The sequence below is a fragment of the Emys orbicularis genome, chromosome 1, assembly GCF_028017835.1.
Source record: "Emys orbicularis isolate rEmyOrb1 chromosome 1, rEmyOrb1.hap1, whole genome shotgun sequence".
NCBI classification, from domain to species: Eukaryota; Metazoa; Chordata; order Testudines; family Emydidae; genus Emys; species Emys orbicularis.
In genome coordinates, this window is record NC_088683.1 from 255,985,384 (window position 1) to 256,008,765 (window position 23,382).

Here is a 23,382-nt window from a genome sequence, read left to right on the forward strand (position 1 = left end):
GTATTCACATGCTCATTAGAGAAGCCAGTTTGCCAAGGTGCTGCCGGTTTGACTATAACAATTGAAGCCTAGAAAGTACATATCCATAATCCCTTTACAAATACATTCTCAATAACGTAACTTCACCAGTTATCTGTTCCCCATAAATAATTCAAATATCTGCTATCTTACACTTTAGGTTTGTGTAATTTAATGATTGGCGTCCTGAGAAGTGAGAGTCATTAACTCTGCACATCCAATAAAAATACTGTCATGAACTTGCTGGCTCATTATTTGACACTATGTTAATCCCCAGTTTAACATCCAGTCAGTAGAGGGGTCTAAGACAGGGGTTCTCAAACTGGGGGTCAGGGGTTATTACATGGGAGATAGTGAGCTGTCAGCCTCCACTCCCAAATCCCGCTTTGCCTCCAGCATTTTAGAATAGTGTTAAATAAAAAGTGTTTTTAATTTAGAAGGGGGTTGCACTCATAGGTTTGCTGTGTGAAAGGGGTCACCAATATAAAAGTTTGATAAACACTGGTTTAAGGACAGGAAGGGGAAGTGTTGAGCTGAGGTCAGAGGAGTTCATGAATGAGTCAGAGGCTGCACAGAATTAGTTAGGAGCCGAAGGCCAGAGGCAGGAATCTGGGGGAGCCTGGTTGTGGAGAGAGGGCAAGGCACCAGGGGCAACATATGGCTCCTCCATTTGGGTAGTCTACCGGCACCCAGACCATGGCCCTGCCCCCACTCAGCCTCCTCCCCTGAAGCCCTGCCCATACTCCACCCCTGCCCCGCTCAGCCCCCTTCCTGAGGCCCCCGCTGCTCACACCTCTTCGCCCTCTCCCCTGCCCGCTGGCTGGCAGGCTGCTCACCACTCGTGTGTGCCTCTTCACCCCCTCCCACGCGGCCCCCTTGTAGGCAGAGTGGGGACAGGAAGAGGCAGAGCCTTAGGAGAAGAGCGGGGCCCCGGCCAGGATGGCCAACCCTTTCAGTGGTGGCATGCTCCAAAGGCGGTATGCTGGCTGTTTGGGGAGGTTTAGCCTCCCCTGGCCTCTTATACCTGCCGCCTATGCAAGGCACTTTAGGAACTGGGGCTAAAAGGGTGGGAGCTGGCACAGGAAGCAGCTTGTTGGTGACGAGGGGCAGTGGTAGCTGTAATTCATAGCTACTTGGGAGCAGCTAGAAAACAGGGGAACACTGTGTGGAAGGGTCTGAACACAACTGAGAAAAGGGCTGAACGCTGGTCAGGGGATACTTCAAAACATGAATTATAAAACTTACTTAAATGCTCATTCAAGTTTTCTTGTAAGAAATCAAGCTAGAGTGTGCCAACAAGATAAGTGATTTGAGTTCATTAGTTTGTTTATTCCCTGCTTTGGAAATATTATCTATAGATCCTTGGTCTTTAGTTTATATGCGATAGGAATATCACTGACCCTTTGCCAAGCCATGGTAGATTTGGAGGCCTTGCAGGTAGGTTTCCCATGGGAAGATAAATCAGTGACAGGGCATTTTTCTAAGTGTAATTTTTTTTTGTTTTGTTACAAACTGTACACAAATCCTGATTCCTTGAACAAACTGCACACAGGCAACTCCCTTTTGCAGAAACTTCAGCTACAACACCACTGCCCTTTCACCAAGAGGCAGCTGTCTTGCGTCTCTCTTTCTCTCAACTTAAAACACTTTGTTCACTGTGCCTCCATCAGTCAGTCCTTGGGAAACCATCTAGCCCAGAGCTGCTCTCTGAGAATCACAAGGTCTTCTGGGGCTGGCTATCAATCCTCCTTTTGTACAACTGCTCTGTAAACACACACAAAAAACCTCCTCCAAAAAGGTTTTACTGCCAAGCAGAGAGTACTTGCCACAACTCCCTTTATGACCATCTGGATGTGGTGAAAGTTTCAGCCGTAGGCCCAGATTTTTAAAGGTGTTTTGGCGGTGCTGCACTCAGTGTTTCAATGCCTAACTGATTTAGGAGCCCAAATCTCACTTTCAAATAGGATTTAGGCATGTGCAGCAATCCCTAAAACCTTTAAAAATCTGGGCCTTAATGCTCATTTGTCAATTCAAAACACACATGGAATTAGAGCCTGTTATTTTAGTTAGATCATATAAGCTTTAGTGGGAGTTAAAATGTAAGGGTAGCGCTAGCGTGTATTTTCCTTGATGTAAATTTAGAAGTAGTGTGTACCTGTACATGCGAATAATGATTCTTGTCCTCAAGTGGATGGCTCTCTATTAGTAGAATGAAAGGTCTTTGCAAACTTTAAGCCTCCAAACTTCTTGTGAGTAAGGTAGCTGTATCTTAACCAAATTTTATGTTGTAAAATGTCAGTCTATGTGTAAAGTTCAGAGTCACACAGCCAGCTAATGCAGAGTTGGAATTAAAATCTAGGGGTCATGACTTGGTGTCCCCTGCTTCAACAGTGCTTTCTGCCAAAAAAATAAAAATAAAGTAAAATGCATGTATTATAGCCGTGTCCACTAGTTTAGTTGTGAGTCCAAACCTACCACAATGCCTGGAACTTTCCATTGGGATTATTATTAAAATGGCAGGACAATGCCAGTAGGTTTTCAAGGTTCTGGCATGTTTATTGTAGCATCATGGTATTTTACTGTAAACCCGGTCATAACAGATTGATTCTGTACAGTACTCCAATTTGTTAAATGAGTATGCTGTAAGGAATTTCAAAGTCTTTCATGATGCGAAGTAGAAAAAGCCTCTTGCCATAAAGAAAATTAATGCATTGTCTTGCTAGTCTTTCATAGCCTGATAGCACTGATTGTGGGGAATAGTCATTAGATCACTGGTTTGAAAAAACTGTTTACATTTAAGTCCTATTGAAATGAATCTGTGTGTAACAATAATACGTTTTAAACAATGCTTCTTGATTTATTTGGTTTCCAGGAAAAGTAGCTATACAGAAGGAAGATCTGCAGAAGTACCATAACAGAGACACCTGGTTTCAGCTACAGCATGTTGATGCTGATTCAGAAGTACAGGTGAGATTTCTCCCTTGTCAAGGTATTTTATAATGCTACCATTGCAACTTCTAGGGCCATCTAATTACAGAAAATAAGATGGCATAGATATGGAAGTGTCATTAATGACTACAGTTGAGGTTACATTGATATTTGTAATTAAAGTGTGTGTGTGTGGATTTTTTTTTAAACTGGTGATATAAGGTGAAATTTTGGTCCATTGAAGTCAATTTTTTCTATTGATTTAATTGATTTCAACCTAGACTTTTGTAATTTACCATATGGTTAAAGCTATATAAACTATAGGGATAGTGTGAAATAGGATGGCTAGCTACAAAATACTAAATATCCTGAAGGTTTTGCAGATAACTGTTCAGTCTTAAAGGGACACTGTCAACTTGAAAATCAGGGTTACAAGCGCCACCTAAAATTATTATTATTACACAAAAAAACTGTGTGAAAAGAACATTATGAAGCTTCCAAATTCAAACTCTCAAAAGTTAGGAAGTACCAGTATTAAGGTTGCCTGTGCTGGGTCTTAGAAAGGTGGCAACCTTAATAATAGGTGGTGCTGTCAGCCTTGCCTTTAATAAATGGAAAGTTATCAAGAAAAAAAAATTGTGTATTTTCAGCTTACTTTGTGCATTTGACAGCTTTCCACATGTTGTCAGTTACAGTGATCTCCTATTTAGTCATACTCTCTGTTGCCTGGGAAAACTCTTAATGTCAACAAGGAGCAGAAAATACATTATAAAATGTATGTAGAAGTTTGTGTGGGGAGGGGGGAAGCATGCTATTTAGAGAGTGCTCTATCAGAAACTGGAATCTTATAAAATTTTAAAAAAGAAACAAGAATCAAGTTATCCCTCTAACTTCTTTGATATCCAGGCAACTGTAGATTTCAGGGACACCTTTCTAATGGCTCCTTTTTGTGTCTGCTAGGCCTCTTTTGAACCAGATTCCATTTTTAAAATAACAAATATTTCCCTTAAATAAGAATTGAATATTGTAGGTCACCTTCGAACAATGAATATTAGCATAGGAGCCCCCAGACACTGCAGTCTGAGTACAGTGCAGTGTTTTCCTATGCATGGAATGGGGAAATGCTACTCAGATACCACAGTGTGGTATCGCTTTTGGCATATATTGGCTTTTTGACCTGCATGTGAGTGTGTGCGTGCACACGGTGTACAGGAAAATGAATGTGTATACTGTGTATAAGACATATTCTGTACAGTGGTGAGCTGGAGCCGGTTCGCACCGGTTCGCAAGAACCAGTTGCTAAAATTAGACGCCGATGGGCAAACACCGGTCCGCGGGCCACATCCAACCCGTGGGACCGTCCTGTCCCCCACCTGAGCTCCCAGGAGTCCCAGCTGGGACCTCCCCCGGCCCCTCCCCCGCTTTCCCTCCCTCCCCCAGAGCCGCAGCGTGCCGAGCCGCCAGCAGCTCAGCTCCCCAGACCTGCCACTTTGAGCAGCCGCTGGCAAGGTTGGGGGGGGGGGGTGGCTGTGAGCTCCCCCCCACCCAACCCCCCCGTTCCCCATCCCCTGACCGCCCCCCAGAACCTCTGCCCCATCCAACCCCCACCCCTCCGCTCCCTGTCCCCAGGACTCCCTGCCCCTTATCCAACCCCCCCGGCCCTGGCCTCTTACCATGCCACTTACCCGCTCAGAGCCGCGTGGTAATGCCGAGGTGGAGCTGCGAGCTCCGGGCCGACTGGCGGGAGCTCAGGCCCCGGTGGAGCCACCACACCACTGCAGCACTGTCCAGGGCTGCTCCTGGACGCCGCGCGCTGAGGCTCTGGGAGAGGGGGGAGGCGGGGGTAAGCGGCATGGTAAGGGGCTGGGGCCAGGGGGGTTGGATAAGGGGCAGTGAGTCCCGGGCACGGGGGGGGGGGTTGAATGGGGCAGAGGATCTGGGGAGGCGGTCAGGGGATGGGGGGGGTTGGGTAGGTGGGAGTTCCGGGGGTCTGTCGGGGTGGTGGTGGATGGGGTCGGGGCAATCAGGGGACAGGGAGCAGGGCGAGTTGGGTAGGGGGTGGGGTCCTGGGGGGCAGTTAGGGTGGGAGGTCTCGGGAAGGAGTGGTCAGGGGACAAGGAGCAGCGGGGTTGATGGGTTGCGGGTTCTGAGGGGGGCAGTCGGGGGCAGGACATGGGTGGGGGTCGGATGTGGGGGGGATAGGCTGTTTTGGGAGGCGGGTGGGGCTTGTACTCACCAGGCAGTTCCCTACCGGGTCTTTGGTGGCACTTCGGCGGCGGGTCTTTCACTTGCTCCGGCACTGAAGGACCCGCCACCACCGTGCCGCCGAAGACCCGGTAGGGAACCGGTTCCTAAGATTTTTGCAGCTCATCACTGATTCTGTAGACATGTGTTTTAGGTGTATGTACTATGCAGTGAAGCATACTTACACTGTACTTTAAAATATATGTAGTTTTGCTTATTCCAAAAAACCAAAGTTGGGTAACCTACAATTATGAGCATGATATGACGGCATTGTCGTAATTGCTGTTCCAGTTCAGTCTGTAACGTTCTCTGGTAAAATATTGATCCTTTGTGTGTCTACATCACAGAAAGGCTTTTAAGGGCATTGAAATCTATTTTGTTTACTCTCGCTTCTCTCTTCTTCTTCTTCTTCTCACCTAGAAGGCTCTCGTGGCAGTAGTTTTAAAACAATAGATTGTATTAGTGTTTATTTCCTGCAGGATATGAAAACTTTCCCTTATAATTTATCAGCTTACATGAGCCAATATTTGCATAGTACTCAGCCATGTTGATTTTGCTGTAATATTGACATGCAGTTTGCCTGTGGGAACTATATTAGACCAAGGAGACTCTCTAGGAGAACACTGATAATTTGTTACTGAAGTTCTGAGCTAATAAAGCAAAGGTTTGTGAAATATTCTAGTTTGAGGATAGTGAGAGCATAACATTAGCTGGAAAGCATGTACTGTTTGTGATTTTTTTGTACTGCTTATCACTTCCTCTGTTTGTATCTTTATAAAAAAAATGGTAAAAGCTGTTTCTGGCTTCTGTGATAAGCAGTTATTACAACTAGTAGAAATATGAATAGCATTTGGACAATTTCACCCTGTTGCTTAAACTTCTCATGTAAGGTTTGTTAGAATATATTACAAGAGATTTTTATGTTCCCCACTATAATGGTGGGCAGACTTGGAAATACTCTGTGAAGACTGCTATGTAAGGAGAAGGTAGTCCAACAAAAGGAGTAAAACAAAAGCTGATTTGTACTTGTGGTAGGTGTCTCAGCTGTACCTCTTTTTTGAAAATGAATTTTATACATTTGTTAGGGGAGAAGATGAAGTGTGGAATATGTTTAACAAAACTGGTGAAAAATATGTGTAAAATGTTTTATCAATTCATTTTCCTTTGTGTCTCTCTCTCCTCAAAACTGTTCTAGAAAGTGGCTGATAATTATTCACACTGAAACGTGCAAAAAAACCCCAACCCTGTAGTGTGCAAACAAGAAGCCCCTTTAGTGTGTGAACTAGCACTTAAATATTCTGGCAGTGGTCCCCAGAACCATAAAATCTAGTGGATTAAGCACAGGGCTAGGTGCCAAGAACTCCTGAGTCCTAGTCCCACCTCTGTCAGTCAGTGGCCTTAACATGTCTTTCCAATTTTGTATCGCAAAGTTAGTGGATGCTGCTTAAGAGTTTGGTCTACATGACTTGCCTAGGTAGCCCTGTTGCCTAATAGATTAGGGTTAAGACTTGTGGAAATATTTGCCTAATTAATTCATGGTGGAGCTGGGTACTAACTTATGTTTCTAAAGTGCTCCTTTGTAAGTTCAGAGTACTAAAGCAAACCAGTGGACATAAACTCCAGAGTTGTCTTTGTCCCTGGACAATGGACATCTAATCATGCTAGTAATGCAGCTTTCAACTCAGATCATTATGAGGATCTGTTGAGTGACCTGGTGGGGTGAGCAGAATTGCACTGAGATAACTTAGCTCACTTCTCTCAGAGCCATGATGGTGGGCAGTTGCTCTTCCTTGAGAGAGCTCAGTTACGGAGTCCTTGAAGACCCAATCTTCTCTTTTCCTATTAAACATCTATTCCTATTCCTTACCTTTAGGGGAAATATGTGGGACATTATGAACTCCAGTGTGGGAAATAGCTAGTTTCACATCTAGTGTAGACAGTGTGATGATCCCCATATCTCTGTGCCTGAGAGCAGCAACAGGATGAAGAAAAATTATGTGAAGCAATACATAGGCAAGACTGTATTAATGTTAGTAAGAAGGAAACATTCTGAAGAATTTTCCAAAGCTATACCAACGCCCTCAATTGAGGGTTGCTGAATTCCATTTGTCATGGTAACACGCAGTTGTGGGGTTCTGCTGGGCTCTTTGTTGTGCCTGAAGAGCTAGATAATGACAGTGGCCGGGAGGCTGTGCTGCTTCCTGTTGAATCTGGACTTTGTGATGGTGCTCCATGCATTCATTGCCTCCAGAGGCTTTTGCAATTCACTGCGCTTGGGACTGAAGGTGATGTCCACCAAGAAGCAACAGCCAACACAAAATGCAGCAGTCCATCTAATAAACAACCACTGTCTGCAGGGCCGGCTCCAAGTTTTTTGCTGCCCCAAGCAAAAAACATTTCCGGCGCCCCCCGGCTCCACCTCTTCCCTGCCCCATTTCAACCCCTTCCCCAAATCCCCAGCCCTGCCTCCTCCCCAGGGCGCGCTGCATTTCCCCTCCTACTCCTCCCTCCCAGGCAAGGGCTGAAGCGGAGCGGGGTGTGCTCGGGGAAGGAGGTGGAGGTAAGCTGGGGGGGAGCGGTTCCTCTACCCCCCGTTACTTCCTGTGGCCCTCCCCGCGCCCCCCACCGCTGCAGCTCACCTCCGCTCCGCCTGCTCCCCTGAGCCTGCCACCACCGCTCTGCTTCTTCCCCCTCCCTCCCAGGCTTGCCGCAAAACAGCTGATTCGCGCGGCAAGCCTGGGAGGGAGCGGGGAGAAGCGGAGCGGCGGCGCGCCGGGGGAGCAGGCGGCAGTGGAGCAGAGGTGAGCTGGGGGGGAGCGGTTTCCTCCCCCCCCCCCCGCGGGTTACTTCCTGCAGCCCTCCCCTGCCCCACCCCACCGCAGCTCACCGCAAAAAAAAAAAAAAAAAAAAAAAAAGAGGGCTGGAGTGCCGCCTCTTTGAAAGTGCCGCCCGAAGCACATGCTTGGAGGGCTGGTGCCTAGAGCCGGCCCTGACTGTCTGATCAGCACATCACTGCTGCCCTTCTTCATGCACTGGTTCTGTCTTCTGGATGAAAAAGCTGGGCCATCATTTTCTGAAAAACTGTTTCTCTGCATTACAATAGCTGGGGATTGTGGAGCTAGCAATGCATAGGGTGTAGCGTGCATGAGCCTGACATTTAGAATGTCCTTCCAAAAATCACAGAGGGCGCAACCAGAATTTTCCTAAGGAGGGGCCCAGGTTACCTACCAAGTAACAGAGGTGTATGGGGTTAAAAGTCTATATCAGTACATGTTACACAGAATATTAAAGTACAAAATCTAGGTGTCCGGGTGTGACTGCAAGGATGTCAATCACATTCTCTAATGAGATAGGCTGACTGCGATGCACTGCTAGTAGTGCTAATCCAGTGAGCTGATTTTCTTCCACAGTTTCTGAAATAGCTCTGATAGCCTCAGCTGTGTTTTAACATTAAACAGAAGCACATCCCAAATCGGAGCTGGCAATGAACTATTCTGTATTATATTTTTTGTCCATGTCTTCAGAATACTGCATGTATGACAGTCTGTCCAATATCTATCTCTCAAGGAAGCTGCTAGTCTGTGTAAAACAATGTTTTTGAAATTTGCATATGCAAATAATTTCTTCTTAGCATGATGGTCCCTATGTGGATTCCAAATGTGGATACGCATGCGCACCATGCACCGGAGCCAGAACTGTTCATAGTAATGTCTGTTGAACTGCACGTGCGTTATGCATGAACTGTGTGGTACGTCCAAGGCTTTAAGAGGCTGTGTGGGTCAACGCCACTCCAGTTCCTTCTTACCACTGTGTGGCCAGAGTCGGAACCCCGGTTCCCCGGTGCTCTTAGTTTGCTAAGAGAACTGTTCTTCATTCATTGTACATAGTTTTTTCTCTAGTTGTATATAGTTGTCTGTTAATTCTTAGTTAGATAGGTTATCTTCGTTGGACTTCTCCCCTTGCAGCGATTCCTTCCCCAGCCCGAGGACTATGCCCAGGCAAGCTGGCTTCAAATACTGTCCCTTGTGCCCACGCTCCTTCTCTGTGAGTGACGAGCACCAATGTTGTCTCTACTGCTTGGGTAAAGCCCATATTGCCTCCCACTGCTCCATCTGCCGCTCCTTTCCGGCTTGAACTCGTGAAGCCAGGGAACTTTGCCTCCGTAGGTACCTTATGGAGGAGGCAATGTGCCCATGTGCACAACTGGATCTGGAGCCTGTGGATTCGATGGCCCAATGCTCCACACCAGCGGTGTGCACCTATCTTGGTCCTTCCCAGCTGGCAGTGACGGCACCACCACAACTGACCAAGACCCATTGTGCTCATAAGATGCACAACCATGGGCATAAAGGCGGTTCACCGATGAGGACTGCCTCTAAACGCAGTGTTGCCTCTCTGAGCTATGCTTGGTCACATGAGAAGTCACGCATTGATCCGGATGCTCCAGCATCGAAGAAATCCAGCTCAGACCATAAGTCGAAGCACAGTGCTCCATCGGTCCTGCCACTGGCTGCAGTGACTGGTCCACTGCCGTCCACTCTGGCTCCGTCCACTACTCCAGGACTGTCTGGACTTGCACATCCAATCCTGCATACACTGGGATGCCAGTCCCCTCTCACGCTGACGGCTGAACTATTGTTACCGTATGATGGCTCCCCTCCACGCTCCGGGCCTCCGCTCGCTCCCAGACTGCCGTCTCCCATGGATGAACCGCTTCTCCTTCAGCCTCCTGTTCTGCTCTGCCTCTCTTCACCAGGCCCTTCCACGGAGGAACCTCTCTTGCTCCTGGACTGTCCACCTTCGGTTCACCCCACACCGCCAGCTCCAGCTGTCCTGATGGCTCTGCCCCCCTGAACCCCTCTTCTGCTTCTGAGTGGTCCTCTGAACTGGATTCTACCTTTTTGCACGCATGGTCGTATAATCCTGAGCCACGGCGCCATCCATATCAACCACTCTACACCCTGCTGGTCGACCTGTGGTACCACTATCTGCGGGCACTGCCGATGCCTGGCAAACCCTATGCTTGGCCCTACTGGGCACTTGTGACCCCTACCATGACCGTGGGGAACATCCACGCCCTCACCACCAGCTGTCCCCTACACACAACGTCCCTCCCTCCATCTGTGCAGAGCCCCAGGAATTCTGGCACTGGCAGTACCATCAGACCCTCCGGTCCCTACTTGCACCACCTCCTCCCCAGATGATGTGCTTATTCTGCCCCCGCCCCGATGACCATCTCCTTCATTGCATGGCTATGGCCCTCTACCTGACTGTGGAGGACATACAGGACCCCCCCAGAACCAGTTCCTGGACAAACTGCAACCCCCCGGACCTTCCTGCAGCACCCTGCCTATTCATGAGGCCATTTTACAACCATCCCAGACAGTCTGGCACACCCTGGCTTCTTGTGCCCCTACTCCCAAGTGGGCAGAATGTCATTATTTCGTCCCCTCCAAAAGGACTGACTTCCTTTTTACCCACCGCCTCCTAACTCTCTTGTAGTTCACATGGTGATTGAACACGCCAGACAGCAGCATTTTAAATCTACTTTCCCCCCCCCCCCCCCAATCGTGCCACCAAGAAGTTAGACCTGCTAGACCGCAAGACCTACTCTTCTCCGGGCCTCCAATTCCAAATTGAAAGCTACCAGGCCATCCTGGCCACGTGCGACTTTCTCTTGTACTTGAGGTTCACAGACTTCAAAGCCTTCCTCCTTCTGGAGAAGCAGCAGGACTTCCACCAGTTTCTGGATGAAGGCAAGTTGGTTGCCCAGGTGACTCTCCAGGCAGTGGTTGATGCTGCTGATACTGCATCCTGCTCTCTGGCCTCGGGAGTTGTCCTCTGCCGTGATTCCTGGCTACAATCTAGCAGATTTCTGAAGGTGGTTCAGACTACGCTTGAGAACTTCCTCTTCCATAACAACAAACTGTGTAGAGACAAGACTGATGAGTCCCCATCCTCCCTTAATGACTCTAATGCCATCCTCCCATTATTGGGTATATAGCCTCAGCCGCAACCCACAGGCAACAGAGATCATCCTTCAGATCCCGCCCTTGTGCCACCTATCAGCCATATCCTCAGTGTCCCCCAGAACCTTCTCAGTATCACCAGCCTGCTGCCTATGCTGCTTCTGCTGTCCCACAACCATCCTCTAAACAGTCCTTTTGACTGTTTCCCCGAGCCTCGTGAACCCTTCTCCCAACCCCCACTCCGATTGTTTTCAGGTGTCATCTCGCCCTTTTCGCACATGTGATTACCTCAGATCACTGGGTGCTGGACATTGTTCATCAGGGCTACCTCATAGAATTTCTCTCCTTCTCTCCCTATTATCCTCCCGTGGAGCTTTCGGGAGATCCCTCCCAATACCATCTTCTTCAAGAGGAATCGTGTGCCCTCCTCCACAAGGGTGCCATACAACCTGTTCCACAGCACTACCACGGCCGTGGTTTCTACTCCCCTTACTTCCTTATACCGAAGAAGGGAGGTCTCTATCCCATTTTGGATCTTCAGTTGCTGAACAAATTTCATCCACAGATTCTGCTTCCGGATGGTCACGCTCCCCATCATCATCCAGTCACTTCCCCCTGGGTCCTGGTCTGCGGCTCTCGATATGAAGGATATCCTTCATATCCTTATTTCCATGTGGACAGCCACCCTGCTCGTAGCAAATTCCTTGGCTTCATGGTGGGCTCTTCCCACTACTAATTCTGGGTCCTTGGGATTGCCACCGTCTCCTGTGTCTTTACGAAGGTTTTCACCGTCGTGGCAGCCCACATGCGTCACCTGGATCGCTCTGTGTTTCCCTATCTGGACGACTGGCTCCTTGTGTCACCATCCTGAGCCCACCTCCTCACCACCATGTGGACCCTATGCACCCTCCTTGACACCTTGGGGATCTGTATCAACGAAGAAAAATCGGTCCTCACCCCTACTCGCATGCTTGCTTTCATAGAGGCTCACCTGGACTCTGTCGCAGCCCGAGCCTTTCTTCCCTCAGACACTTTCGCTGCTCTCACCGCTCTCGTTGCGCGGCTTCATCGTTGTCCACGCACCTGAGTCCGTCAGTGCCTCGCCTTCCTTGGCCATATGGCGGCCTGCACCTCCATCACGCCAAATGCCTGCCTCTATATGCGTTGCCTTCAACTGTGGCTCCACTCTGTCTACGATCCTCACTCAGTCAGACAGCCTCGGCAAACCAATCTTGATCCTTTCCTCTGTCCTCGCCTCTCACCTGGTTGTGCAGCCCATCAGCGGTCTTAGCCAGCGTCCCTTTCACATACACCCCTACTCCATACCACCCTCAGCATGGATGCCTCACTCATTGGCTGGGGCGCTCATCTGGACGGTCACACGGCTCAGGGCCTCTAGTCGCTTAGGGAGGCGTAGATGCACCTCAGCATCCTAGAACTCTGCGCTGTCCGTCTTCCCTGCCGAGGTCTCCTACTCTTCCTCCAATCGCAGCATGTTCAGTTACTGTCCAACAACATGACTGTGGTTGTCTATATCAACAAGCAGGGCTGAGCCAGATCCTCCTCCCTATGCAAGGAGACTTGGTACCTCCAGGACAGGATCACTGTGCATGTTGTTCACCTCCCAGGCACCAGTGACTCCTTGGCAGACATTCTCGGCCGTTCCTTCCATGTCAGCCAAGAGTGGGAACTCCACGACCCCACTCTCTGCTATCTCTTCCAGGGAATGCTGCACTGGGACTTCTTTTCGACCCTGGATAACTACAAACTTCCCCTCTTTTTTTCTCCAGGGGTGCTCTCAGCCCGGGCCCTCCTCCCATGGATCACCGACCTCTGTTATGCCTTTCCATCTGTCCCTTTGCTTCCCCAAGTCCTGCACAAGGTCTGCTGTGACCGGGCAATGCTCATTCTAATTGCCCTCTCCTGGCCTCACCAGTATTGGTACACAGATCTCCTTCACCTCTCTGTTCACCCACCAGTCCGTCTTCCGGTCCTCCCGAATCTCCTCATGTAAGCACACAGCTGCCTGCGTCACCCCAGCCTGGGCCCTCTCCATCTCACGGCCTGGTATTTGGATGGAGTTCATGCATAGATGACTCCTGCTCTGCCCCCGTCCATGACCTCCTTACACAGAGCCGATGTCCATCCGCTCAGGCCAGTTATCAGGCCAAGTGGCATTTTCACTTTGTGGGCGCGCCATCACCATCACTCCATCGACTCCACTTCTATTCCTGTTCTTCTAGACCACCTCCTCCACCTCTGCCAGTTGGGCCTCTCCCACTCCTCCGTCCATGTGCACCTGATGACTATTAGCGTTTTTCTTCCCCCTGTGGATGGCTCCTATGTCTTCACGCACCCAAACACCTTCCACATCCTCCATGGCCTTCTCAACGCTTTCCCCACTGTGCATAAATCTACCCGCTCCTGGGACCTCAACCTTGTTCTCTCTGCCCTCACTAAGCCAACCTTTGAACACCTGGCAATCTGCTCTCTCGCCCACCTCTCCATAAAGTGATCTTTCTTCTGGCCCTTACCTCCGCATGGTGAGTTAGCGAACTTGCAGCCATGATGGCGGATTCACCATCTTCCACAAAGACAAGATGTCCCTCCACCTCCATCCCAAGTTCCTACCCAAGGTGGCCTCCCCGTTTCACCTTAACTAGTGCATGCACCTCCTGATCTTTTACGCTAAACCATACACCTCTCCCAGTGAGCATGCATTCTAGGCTCTCAATGTTCGCTGGGCATTGGCTTTTTATCTCCAGTGCACCTGCGCCTTCTGAACATCTTCTCTTCATCGCCATCGTGAAGTGCTGCCAGGGTCGTGCCCTCTCTTCACAGTGACTCTCCAAGTGGATCACCCATTGCATCCTGGACTGCTATACGGTCTCCTGAGTCACCCCCCACTCCCGGAGTAACGGCCCACTCTGCCCGGGCATTACTGCAATATTGGCCTTCCTGGCAGATGTTCCCTAGAATGACATTTGTAAGACAGCCATTTGGGCTTCTGTTCACACCTTTTCCACCCATTACGCCATCACCCGCGCCTCGGCGTTGGATGCTTCTGTCAGCCAGGCCGTCCTTCAGACTGTGTCTTCTGGTGAGACCTCGCGCCCGCCTCCATGCTGACCACTGCTCGCTACTCTCCCACGTTTGGAATCCACATAGTGACCATCACTCAAAGAAGAAGAGAAGGTTACGTACCGTAACTGGAGGTTCTTTGAGATCCGTGGTCCCTATCTGGATTCCAATCTCACGCTCCAGTTCCCTCTTATCAGGAAGCAGAGGAGCCCGGAGCAGAGAGGATGGAGCCTCTTACAGCCTCTTAGAGCCTCAGACGCACCACATGGTCAACACATGACGCACGTGCAGGTCAATGGACACTACTATGAACAGTTCCGGCGCATGGCGCAAATGCGTACCCACATTTGGAATCCAGATAGGGACTACACATATCGAAGAACCTCCAGTTATGGTAAGTAACCTTCTCTTACATATGCAAATTAGATTGCTTGGATTAAGGTTTTATGGCTCTGATTTATGAGATAAGGTTCTTTAGGCTTCTGGGGTGGAAGTTGAGGATAACAAAGGCTAGTAAACTGATTTTAAAAAAGATTGTGTATAATAGTATTGTTCAAATGATGTATAGAATTATCTGCTGTGTTAAACATTGCTAGTTTCAAATATAATGAACCCATTGTGCAGCATCTGCATTCATTATGCTCAACTCCTCTCTTTGCTAGATGCATGTAAATAAGTTCAGTAAAGTTAATCATTGGCAAGTGTCAAAATGCCTGCATGTGCAATATATTGTAACCACAGGCTATTCAAAAATTAGAAAAAGAAGAAGCTGTTTCCAGTTTTATATTAACTTTCTTTCCACCGCACCGGAAATAAATGGGTGTGACCCTTTCATCTCTCAAAAGTGGCTCTCTTTTAGTTGTTTTGAAGAGATAAGAAATATGTTTTGATGCAGTTGCAGATGACTCTGAGTTATATGCCCACCAAGTGTAAATTTCACAGAACTAGCTTGTGTAAGAGAACCAGGGAAATAGAACCAGTTAGTGACCAGATCCTTCATTGTGACAAGACTTCTGTCTGTCCAGATTTGCACTCAAACTTCTAAGCACTGAACAGCAAGACTATAGATCTCTCCTTTTTTAATTTTATTTTTCTGGTTTATTGTTTACTTTTTACAAGCTAGACTGAAGCATGGTGTGTAATGAGGAGCACCTGTTCTTGATAAGAAATTTCCATTGTTTCAAAATAGTATACTTGAATTTTATGTCTGAAGAATGCTCTGTCTTGGAAACGAAAACCAGGTGCTAAAGTCCTCATTATGTACCTGTCCATTATCCTAGGAAGAGCCCCTTCCTAACTGCCCACCAGTGCTGCTGTGAGGGGACTCCAAGCTTCTGATGCTCTGGAATCCCAGGGTGCTTCAAGCTCCTGGAGCCTGAACGGAGTCCAGCCACTGCCCTAATCTTGGGGTCTCTAGGGACACTCACATAGTGCAGACCTATCTGGCACCCCTCCAAGTGTCAGAACCTCCTGTCCAGACGCTAGCCAGTCTGGACGCAGCGCTTCTCCCTTCAGATTCCCTGGTACTTAAACTTGCCGCTCTCCCAGAGCTCCACCAAGGGTGTGGAGCTTCTGGTTACAGTTTAACTCTGTCTATGGGGCACACGGTAGTTGTGAAGCAGTCAAAACACACACTTTACCCAGTCTTAACACCTTTATGCTCTTAAGTACAGATCATACAAAACAATACGTATCTGAAACTGCAATATCCCTCATTTTCTATCTCACTCTTATCTTGTGAGCTCTTGGGGAACCATCTTGAGTCCAGAAAGGTAGGGAGGCAGGGTGTCACATGGTGAATGATCTCTCCCTCGTGTACTGGAAAAAATGGACCCCAGAGCAGACTAGCCTCTGCCCTTTTAAAACCTTTAGCCCCCATGTGTCAGGTGGCACCCTTGCCATTTACTCCATATGAGCACAAACTCTGTCAGTTGACTTTGTTGCCAAGTGGACTTCCCCCTGCTTACCCTGTTCTTCTGGGCAAGGACCAGTCTTTTGTCTACAGTGAATAGATTTCCAACGATTGGGTGTTCAAGAGTCATTATTGTTCTTTTGCCACCAGCCATGGAGACCATACAGACCAGAGAGAGAGAGAGAGAGAAGGCAAAAGTCTGCATGTTCCAAATGGAGTTTGTAGCCTGACAGGCGCAAAGGTTCATAATCTTGCGCAGATTTCATAAATTGTATAGACTTATGCCCAATTCATCACAGTACCATGTAAAAATATTTGACTAAAAGGAAAACACATCCACTGGCAGGATCTGAATGTGTTGGGGTGCTATTCCTCTTCCTTAAGAGAAACAGGAAAGCTAACATCGTGCCATTTGAAGATGTTTTGCAGTTTCTTAGCAATTGGGAAACATCTTATTCTTATCTATTAAATTGTACATTTGGAGACCAACCAGACCTCTGCAAGATGCCCAGCATCTCTAATTCCATAATGAAGTGTGTTACAGCTTGTGTGCCTGCACCCTCAACAGGCTGGATTTGTTATGTCACAGACCTGTTGTATATGATGTAGGCCATATAGTAAGATCTCTTGTGCATCCCAAATTATGCCCCAATATTTTATTTTGTTGGTGCAGCTCAGCCATAAGTTCAGTTATGAAATAGCTAGGGACTGGAAGCGGAGTCCTCATCTAATCAAATGACCCGTCCAAGACAGACTATTAGCTCAGGCTGGTGAGTTCCAACAGGAGAAAATGTTTGGCTATGGTTGCACACCTGTGGTAAACTGTAGTCCAGTTTCAAAGCCTCTGGTGGCGGTGGCAGTGCTAATTATGAGAATTCTGAAAACAAAATGGAATGTTTGATATTCGATCATTTTCCTGTCCATACCAGAGATGCTCTTTGTTTCTTTGTGGAGCTCTCGTGACTGAGTTCTGGACAAAATACTGTATCAGTGGCTCTCTTCTGATATTCTGAAAGTCAGGGGGGAGTTTGCCCCCTTTGTCTCTTCCCTAGTTTTCTCTCACTCGCACAGCTGAATTGATTTAACTGTTTTTCTCAGAAGAGGGAGCTGCATGTGGTTGACCCCTGAGCAACTCTCTGCTTAACTAGTTTGTTTCCACTGCCAGGCACCGAAGTTTGGGAAAGAAGACATGCAGACAAAAATAGTTTAGATCCCTATAGTGAGCCAAGTTTCTGTGGTCAATGATATTTATAAAGTGCCTTCCATTATATTTTATTAAGTGGAAGTTTCTGCTTAAAAAGTGGAAGTCAAATCCTAGTGAGGCAAATAGAAAGGAGCATAAAGGCTGCCAAATTAAGTGCAAGAATGTAATAAGAAAAGCCAAAGAGGAGTTTGAAGAACGGCTAACCAAAAACTCCAAAGGTAATAACAAAATGTTTTTTAAGTACATCAGAAGCAGGAAGCCTGCTAAACAACCAGTGGGGCCCCTTGATGATCGAGATACAAAAGGAGCGCTTAAAGACGATAAAGTCATTGCGGAGAAACTTAAATGGATTCTTTGCTTCAGTCTTCACGGCTGAGGATGTTAGGGAGATTCCCAAACCTGAGCTGGCTTTTGTAGGTGACAAATCAATCTGTGACAGTTCCTCAGAGGTGTCACTAGAGGAGGTTTTGGAATTAATTGATAAACTTAACATTAACAAGTCACCGGGACCAGATGGCATTCACCCAAGAGTTCTGAAAGAACTCAAATGTGAAGTTGCGGAACTATTAACTAAGGTTTGTAACCTGTCCTTTAAATCGGCTTCTGTACCCAATGACTGGAAGTTAGCTAATGTAACGCCAATATTTAAAAATGGCTCTAGAGGTGATCCTGGCAATTACAGACCGGTAAGTCTAACGTCGGTACCGGGCAAATTAGTCGAAACAATAGTTAAGAATAAAATTGTCAGACACATAGAAAAACATAAACTGTTGAGCAATAGTCAACATGGTTTCTGTAAAGGGAAATCGTGTCTTACTAATCTATTAGAGTCCTTTGAAGGGGTCAACAAACATGTGGATAAGGGGGATCCAGTGGACATAGTGTACTTAGATTTCCAGAAAGCCTTTGACAAGGTCCCTCACCAAAGGCTCTTAAGTAAAGTAAGTTGTCATGGGATAAAAGGGAAGGTCCTTTCATGGATTGAGAACTGGTTAAAAGACCGGGAACAAAGGGTAGGAATTAATGGTAAATTCTCAGAATGGAGAGGGGTAACTAGTGGTGTTCCCCAAGGGTCAGTCCTCGGACCAATCCTATTCAACTTATTTATAAATGATCTGGAGAAAGGGGTAAACAGTGAGGTGGCAAAGTTTGCAGATGATACTAAACTGCTCAAGATAGTTAAGACCAAAGCAGACTGTGATGAACTTCAAAAAGATCTCACAAAACTAAGTGATTGGGCAGCAAAATGGCAAATGAAATTTAATGTGGATAAATGTAAAGTAATGCACATTGGAAAAAATAACCCCAACTATATATACAATATGATGGGGGCTAATTTAGCTACAACAAGTCAGGAAAAAGATCTTGGAGTCATCGTGGATAGTTCTCTGAAGATGTCCGCGCAGTGTGCAGAGGCGGTCAAAAAAGCAAACAGGATCTTAGGGATCATTAAAAAGGGGATAGAGAATAAGACTGAGAATATATTATTGCCCTTATATAAATCGATGGTATGCCCACATCTCGAATACTGCGTACAGATGTGGTCTCCTCATCTAAAAAAAGATATACAGGCACTAGAAAAGGTTCAGAAAAGGGCAACTAAAATGACTAGGGGTTTGGAATGGGTCCCATATGAGGAGAGATTAAAGAGGCTAGGACTCTTCAGCTTGGAAAAGAGGAGACTAAGGGGGGATATGATAGAAGTATATAAAATCATGAGTGATATGGAGAAAGTGGATAAGGAAAAGTTATTTACTTATTCCCATAATACAAGAACTAGGGGTCACCAAATGAAATTAATAGGCAGCAGGTTTAAAACAAATACAAGGAAGTTCTTCTTCACGGAGCGCACAGTCAACTTGTGGAACTCCTTACCTGAGGAGGTTGTGAAGGCTAGGACTATAACAGCGTTTAAAAGAGAACTGGATAAATTCATGGTGGTTAAGTCCATTAATGGCTATTAGCCAGGATGGGTAAGGAATGGTGTCCCTAGCCTCTGTTTGTCAGAGGATGGAGATGGATGGCAGGAGAGAGATCACTTGATCATTGCCTGTTGGTCCACTCCCTCTGGGGCACCTGGCATTGGCCACTGTCGGTAGACAGGATACTGGGCTAGATGGACCTTTGGTCTGACCCGGTACGGCGGTTCTTATGTTATGTTCTTATGTTCTAAGAACACCAGAAATTGAAGGGACAACTTGTTAGTGCAGTCTAGCCCCAAATATCTCCCTTGCCTAAAAATGAAGTATGAAGGCTTTTGGAAAATTAATTAAATTGTACAATTACAGCTGAATCTCCCAAATAGCATCTGTAATAAGGCATTCAACAGATCAATTCTAAATGTGCTTTTAAAAAAAATTCTTTAGGTTCTAATTGCTGTCACAGCACAGAATATGGTACTCTGGGACATCAAAAGTACCAGTAATTTCTCTCTATCCAGTGGGTCTGGCCCATAATAGGGGTATTAAGTAGTGGTTTAAAGGTATATTGAAAGATTCTGGAAACCTGTCAATATTTTATATTCCAAGAGGGTAGACTGTGCATGCCTTTTATACTATATATTTAGGGAGGAAGGATGAGTCCAGTATTTAGTGTGCTAGCCAGGGAATCGGAAGACCGAGGTTCAGTTCCCCACTCCAGCGCAGACTTCTTGTGTGACTTTAGACAAGTTGCTTAGTCTCCCTGCACCTCAGTTTTACAAATCGGGATAATAGTACTCCCCTACCACACAGAGTTGTTGGAGGATTACATCTATTAAAGATTGTGAGGTGTGGTTACTGTGATGACGGAGGTCATATAAGTACATAAGAGAGAGAGAGATTTAGAAACTTTTTCAAAACTGCTACTTACATGAATCCTTAGCCATTTGTTCTGTAACTCCAGCAGTTTCTGGGGACAGGCACATCCCAGAAAGATGCACACCAGGGTTTCAAAGCAGTCAGGAGCCAAACAATAGCACATAGCAGATTCTAAAAATCACTTTTGGAAAGGCAAGTATGAAATAACTTGTTCTGAGTCTCTCTCTCTCCTTGTGTTTGGATAGTTGAAAAGCCCCATTATTATTAAGTTTTCTATTACAGCGTCTTTAATCTCCTGGAGTATTTCGCATCACCGTCACCATCCTGGTCAGGTTATCAGTAATACATCCCTTTTGCTATAATAAATCAGGGGTCGGCAACTTTTCATAAGTGGTGTGCCGAGTCTTCATTTATTCACTTTAATTTAAGGTTTCGCGTGCCAGTAATACATTTTAACGTTTTTAGAAGGTCTCTTTCTGTAAGTCTATAATATATAACTAAACTATTGTTGTATGTAAAGTAAATAAGATTTTTAAAATGTTTAAGAAGCTTCATTTAAAATTAAATTAAAATGCAGAGCCCCCCGGACTGGTGGCCAGGACCCAGGCAGTGTGAGTGCCACTGAAAATCAGCTCGCATGCCGCCTTCGGCACACATGCCATAGGTTGCCTACCCTGTGCTATATTCTTATTATTCAAGCATGTAATTTCTATCCATAGAGATTGTATGGTACAGTTTGATTCATTTAAGATTTTTACCTTATTTGACGCTATGCTTTCTTTCATGTGTAGTGCCACTCCCCCACCAGCATGGCCTACACTGTCATTCCTATATATTTTGTACCCTTGTACAGCATTACTGTGTTCCACTGATTATCATAGTTCCACCAAGTTTCTGTGATGCCTGTTATACCAATAGCCTCATTTAATACCAGGCACTCAAGTTCACCCATTTTAGTATTTAGATTTCTTGCATTTATATACAAGCACTTAAAAAATTGTCACTTTTTAGCTGTCTGCCATTATGTGAGGTAATCACATGGGACTTTTTCATTCGACTGTTCTCTTTTCAGTTCCTACCTGTACTTTATCAATTTCCATCCTAGTAAGCAGGAAAGGATATAGAGAATCTCCATTAATAGAGCCTTCTCTAAAGGATCTCTCTGTCCGAACCATGTGCTCACCTGCACCTGTCGGCTTTCCCCCAGCCCTTAGTTTAAAAACTGCTCTACAACCTTTTTAATTTTACATGCCAGCAATCTGGTTCCATTTTGGTTTAGGTAGAGCCCATTATTTCTGTATAGGCTCCTCCTTTCCCAAAAGGTTCCCGAGTTCCTAAACCCCTCCTCCCTCCACCATCGTCTCATCCACACATTGAGACCCTGCAGTTCTGCCTGTCTAACTGCCCCTGCACTTGGAACTGGAAACATTTCAGAGAATATTACCATGGAGGTCCTGGACTTCAATCTCTTACCTAGCAGCCTAAATTTGGCGTCTAGGACGGGTGGGCAAACTTTTTGGCCCAAGGGCCACATCTGGGTATGGAAATTGTATGGCAGGCCATGAATGCTCATGAAATTGGGGGTTGTGGTGCGGGGGGGGGAGGTGAGGGCTCCAGTTGAGGGTGTTGGCTCTGGGGATGAGGGGTTGGGGTTGCAGGAGGTTGCTTTGGGCTGGGACCGAGGGGCTCAGAGGGCAGGAGGGGGATCAGTGCTAGGGCAGGGGGTTGGGGCTCGGAGGCTCAGGGGTCCAGGCTCCGGGTGGCGCTTACCTCAAGCAGCTCCCAGAAGCAGCGGCATGTCCCCCCTCTGGCTCCTGCGTGGCCAGGCGGCTCTGCGTGCTGCCCCATCCACAGGTGCCTCCCCTGCAGCTCCCATTGGCCGCGGTTCCTAGACAATCGGAGCAGCGGGGGCAGCACTTGGGACCAGGGACAGTGTGTGGAGTCCCCTGGCTGCCCCTACGCGTAGGAGCCGGAGGGGGGACATGCCACTGCTTCCGGGAGCCATGCGGAGCCACAGCACGGAGTGGGGCAAGCCCCGGACCCTGCTCCTCGGCGGAAGCTTGAGGGCCGGATTAAAACATCTGAAGGGCCATATTTTGCCCACCCCTGCTCTAGGATCTCTGTCCTACCTTTCCCTATGTCCATTGGTATATGTACCATGACCACTGGCTCCTCCCAAGCACTACACATAAGCCTATCTAGGTGTCTGAAGAGATCCGCGACCTACGCTCCCAGTAGGCAATTCAGCAGGCCGCTCTCCCGGTCATCACTAACCCAGCTATCTATGTTTCTAATGATGGAATCCCCCATAACTATTACCTCTCTCTTCCTAATAACTGGGGTTCCCTCCCGTAGACAGGTATCCTCAGTGTGAGAGGATACCATGATATCATCTGAAAGAAGGGAGCCAACTATGGAATCATTTCCCTCCGCTACACTTTGATGTTCTTCTTCCCTGAGACTTCCATCCTCCTCAACAGCACAGAGGCTCTCAGACTCAGGGTGAGACCACTCTACTGTATCCTGACAAAGTCTTCTCTATGTACATTGATCGGTCTCCCTGAGCTCCTCCAGTGTAGCCACTCTGGTCTCCAGAGCCCGTACTCAGTCTATGAGGGCCACGAGCTCCTTGCACCAAATGCACACATACACCACCTGCCCACAAGGCAGGTAATCATGCATGTTGCAGTTAGTGCAATAAACTAGATAGCCCCCACTCTGCTGCTAGGCATATGTCAGAGTCCTTTGTCCACAAGAGCCCAGGTGTGGTCCAGAGGTTTTTCCTGTACATCAATGATTTTTAACTCTTGCCTTAACAATGACAGTAGGTAAAAGCAAAATGCAGTTCCATGTTTGAGGTAGCTTAGACATTTTATAGTCTATGCTTGACCATTGTATGTTAGGAGCCAAATTCTGTATAGCACATAATCTTACCTAGAGAAATCCACTGGTAATTGTCCCTCTGATATTTAACTCTGAAAAATGCATGATGGTTCTGGGGATGTTTATTATGGGGTATCACCATTGCATTTCAGCTGGTAGAAGAAGCCCAAGCTAGTAGGGCTCAGCTTGGCAATATAAGATCATTTATAGGATAAGCTGTGGTTTGTGTGTTTTTCCCCCCCCTTTTTACACACTGTGTTTAAAATTAAACCACAAATTTGCAACTGCTGGAAACATAAGATGCATAAGTAGCATTTATATAATTTTGGTTGCTTTACATCTGTC

The 23,382-nt window shown here is 47.0% G+C and overlaps 1 protein-coding gene across 1 annotated transcript in view; it reads left to right on the forward strand.

Annotated features, from left to right (window-relative positions):
• RASA3 (RAS p21 protein activator 3) overlaps nucleotides 1-23,382 on the forward strand; it is a 201,074-nt gene that overhangs the window by 103,596 nt on the left and 74,096 nt on the right. The window contains exon 4 of the mRNA XM_065405324.1: nucleotides 2,891-2,985. Coding sequence (XP_065261396.1) covers nucleotides 2,891-2,985 — 95 coding nt within the window. The remainder of the gene's footprint in view (nucleotides 1-2,890; nucleotides 2,986-23,382) is intronic.